This window comes from Aplysia californica, unplaced genomic scaffold, assembly GCF_000002075.1.
Source record: "Aplysia californica isolate F4 #8 unplaced genomic scaffold, AplCal3.0 scaffold00016, whole genome shotgun sequence".
Lineage (NCBI taxonomy): Eukaryota > Metazoa > Mollusca > Gastropoda > Aplysiida > Aplysiidae > Aplysia > Aplysia californica.
Window position 1 is genome coordinate 46,271 of NW_004797286.1, and position 3,834 is coordinate 50,104.

A 3,834-nucleotide genomic window follows, 5' to 3' on the forward strand; every position below is an offset into this window, starting at 1 on the left:
CCCTTCAACAAAAAACCATGAGTTGTAGACCCTTTTCTCTAGAAAAAAGGGATATCAAAACAAATTGAAGCAAAATACCTCACCCACTCCCTCCAAAACCAACATAGAAAAAAATAAAATAAAATAAAAAACCTCCACAAAAGCAAAAGTCGACAAATGAAATTCTCTCATTCCGCACGGCGTTAGCAATACTTCCTACCACCAAAACCTTGTTTACATCTCTCCGTAGGAGACCAATTTCAAACAAGCGCACGCACTATTTTCTGGATATCCGTGGTCGGCGGAACGATTTCCAAACAAGCAAACTCACTGTCCGCCCGGATATTCTCGCAAAGTAATTGGCTGGATTCAGACAGGCTTCCCTCTGTCCGGCGCGATGTTGACACAGGAAGACAAAAAGAGGACGACCAGCACAGCAAAAACAAACGCTCAATTACTGGTTGCTTGGTAATTGGTTGAAAGACGTGACTGGAGCGAGATGGACTACCCAGGTCATGGGAAGAAGGCAAAGTCCGGCCATATTGACCAAGTGGAGTAGAGCTTGAGGGGGGATGAATGACGGTTTGATGGAGATCATTGGGTCCGGGTGGATGTTTGTCTGTGTGGTCACTTGTCTGGAGCTCTGGGTTTTTTAAGTGTGTATAACGTGGTGTAGGTTTTTAAAAGGGATACGGTTTAGTGAACGGTTGTCTCAATGATAGTAGGTAAATTTAGATCTATTCAATGTCTTTTGTCTGCTTATCCATCCAATTACCCATTTATCTGTCATAGATAACATACAAACAGATAAACAGATAGACAGACACACATACCCCATCCCCGATAAACACACACACGGGCTCTCACACACACACACCACCATCACCATCACCACCACCACCACTGGACTCGCACAGTCATATAGATCTTAACACATACAAAAGCATAATATCTACAGAGAGAGTGAGGCAGAGAGTGGGAGGCAGAGAGGATGTGTGAGAGAGAAAGAGAGAGAGAGAGAGAGAGAGAGAGAGAGAGAGAGAGAGAGAGAGAGAGAGAGAGAGAGAGAGTGAGTGAGAAGGATATGAAGCATTCCCCCTCTCAACCTATGTTAACTATGTAACCACGCCACAGAAATGTGAAATACTTCCTTGTAAGCAGCCACCTTTTTAAAAGAAATGATATTCCAGGAAAACACAAAAAAGTTCTAACAACTATCGCACTTGCAACAGAGCTTGTTACAGAACATGCAACTATCGGTGCAACGACAACGAAAAAAAAGGAAGTTCCCAAAGGCGTCTGACACATCCCTAACTAATCTCCTTGCCTGTGCCACGATTTGATTATGCTATTCGCTGCAAACTGCGCCGGGTATATTACATCTGAGAGACAGGCAAGAACTACCCTGCACCTTCTCGAAATTGGCCGTCAAGTATCCAAGGCAGTTTCTGAGAGTCTCAATCCGTACATTCACAAAGACTGTCAGGATCTCGAAGAGGGCGTTCTTTTATTTCTAAATCCCGACAAGTAAAACACAGGACAGAGGAATAATCAGGGAACCGGGGACGTCTGCTGATGACATAAAATGCCTCCATTTTCCAAGATCTGGCCTTCACTTTATTAACTTTTTCTTTACTTCATATTTGCATTTGTTCTGTCCTATGTCCATTATCCAAATAATTCTTATTCTCCTCTTCTTCTTTTCATATGGTACCATATTGTACTACAGGGTGAGGAGCCCTGGTTCAATTCAACATCTGGGCGTTCTTAAACTGTGGTCGTTTTTGAGACTTTTCAAGGCTCTGTGCTGTCCGAGATGGACGTCAGATTCGGATATCCCGACATTTTTATAACCTAACAATATTGAAAAGGGCTTTAAATCCCTACACTTACTTATTTACCTATTACTTCTTCTTTCTTTCTGTTTAGCTCATTATAACTATTTTTCTTACATAATTTACCTTTACTGCAGTGATTGTTTAGTAATATTGTCTTTTAACTATAGTGTTCTATTAGTGGTTGTTACAAATTGTTTCCAGAAAAGACAGCACCATCGATTTACGACTCATAATAGTTCCTTTCTTACCCAAAGACACTTACAAAAACTCAGATATTTTCACAAACCTTCAGCTTTGAAAGATTGTTGAAAATCATCTCCACACCTGAGGAAAATAAATATAAGTGGCGTTACCAGAAACAGAGCTGAAGCTAAATAATCACCAATCCTCTTCGGCTATGTATATACATGTATACCATTGTGTGACAGACACTAATACCCCACTGGAAGCCCAAGTATTCCCTGGTAAATGTTTATCATAAGAAACAGCCTTTTCTGCACAAGGGTAGCATCTTGCCGTTTTACATTGTCTCATGGCCAACGATTACACATGCCGATTTGTATACAGAGGGTCCGGCCTCTCCAACAGCTGGTTTCCTCACCCACACTCTCACCCCCACTTATCCCCACCGAAAAAATCTACGGCGGTGCCTCCAATCTGGTTAAAATTTAAAAAGAAACTATGAACCAAGTACCGAGTTACACTCACTCAAAAACACTTAAATTAATTAGAGGTTCTACAATACATTTAGCACTATAAGAGCCTTTTATAAGGCCTGGAAGTAGATACAGGAGAAAGATTAACAGATAAAGTTCTTGCTTGTTCGTGAGTGTGTGTACAAGAGAGTACGTGTGGGTAAGTGTGCGTGTGCATGTGGATGGTATGTGTGAGTGGGGTGTGTTGTGTATGTGAATGTGTATGTGTATGCGTATTAGTATGTATGTGTTTGTGTATGTTTATGTGTATGTGTATGAATATGTATGCGTATGTGTATGTGCATGTGTATGTATATGAGTATGTGTATGAGTATGTGTATGTGCATGTATATGTATATGAGTATGTGTATGAGTATGGTATGTTGTGTATGTTTTGTTTTGGGTGTATGTGTGTGTATCTGTATGTGTACATATGTGTGTTTGTGTATGTGTGTGTGTGTATGTGTGTGTATGAATGAGTGAGTGTGTATAATAATATGAAGAGGATTACTACGTAATGTTCAAAACACACTTACATCATAGTAGTGTCAGATAACCATCTTTTCATAAGACTCAATTCATATGCATTCCTTTATTTAAAAATAAACAACAAATATTCAATTATGTCTAAATGTATCAACAGCAATAACCTTGTCAGAGCCCATACATATGAAAACAGTAAACCTTTTCTGTTTTGGCATATTTTACTCAACATTGCTAGTATGAGATAGAAAGAGAGAGAGAGAGAGAGAGAGAGAGAGAGAGAGAGAGAGGGGCGAGAGGGGGCTAAAAGTTAGTAAAAGTAGGATAGTTAGGGACGAGGAGAAAGAAAGAGAGAGAGAGAGCGAGAGAGGGTGTAGAGAAAGCTATAGAGGAAGAGAGAGTGAGAGAGAGAGAGAGAGAGAAAGAGAGAGAGAGAGAGAGGGAGGGAGGGGGAGGGAAGGGGAGGGAGACAGAGACACACAGAAAGAGAAAGAACATCAGTTCGGAGTTGAGGAAAAAAAGAGAATGATGAGTAGATAAGTGTAGACCAGAGCGCCGGAAATGAAAGGCACGTGTGTAAAAGGGGAGATCAGTGTATCTAAACTTTGGGTGTTTTCCTTTCCTTACTCCTATTCCTTCTTGCTTCTTTGTGTGTGTGTGCAAGTTCTCTTTTGATCTATAGCTCTATCCCCTTCTCTTTTTCTCTCTCTCTCTCTCTCTCTCTCTCTCTCTCTCTCTCCCCCCTCTCTCTCTCCCTCTCTATCTGTCTATCCATCTATCTATCTATCTATCGATCTATCCATCTATCTATCTATCTATCTATCTATCTATCTATCTAT

At 40.7% G+C, this 3,834-nt stretch overlaps 1 protein-coding gene across 1 annotated transcript in view; it reads right to left on the reverse strand.

Annotated features, from left to right (window-relative positions):
* LOC101856553 (uncharacterized protein in proB 3'region) overlaps positions 1–3,834 on the reverse strand; it is a gene marked incomplete in the record, with an annotated part of 19,741 nt that overhangs the window by 8,761 nt on the left and 7,146 nt on the right. Inside the window, 1 exon segment of the mRNA XM_005090351.3 lies at positions 2,104–2,141. Within this exon segment, the coding sequence (XP_005090408.2) occupies positions 2,104–2,141 (38 nt within the window).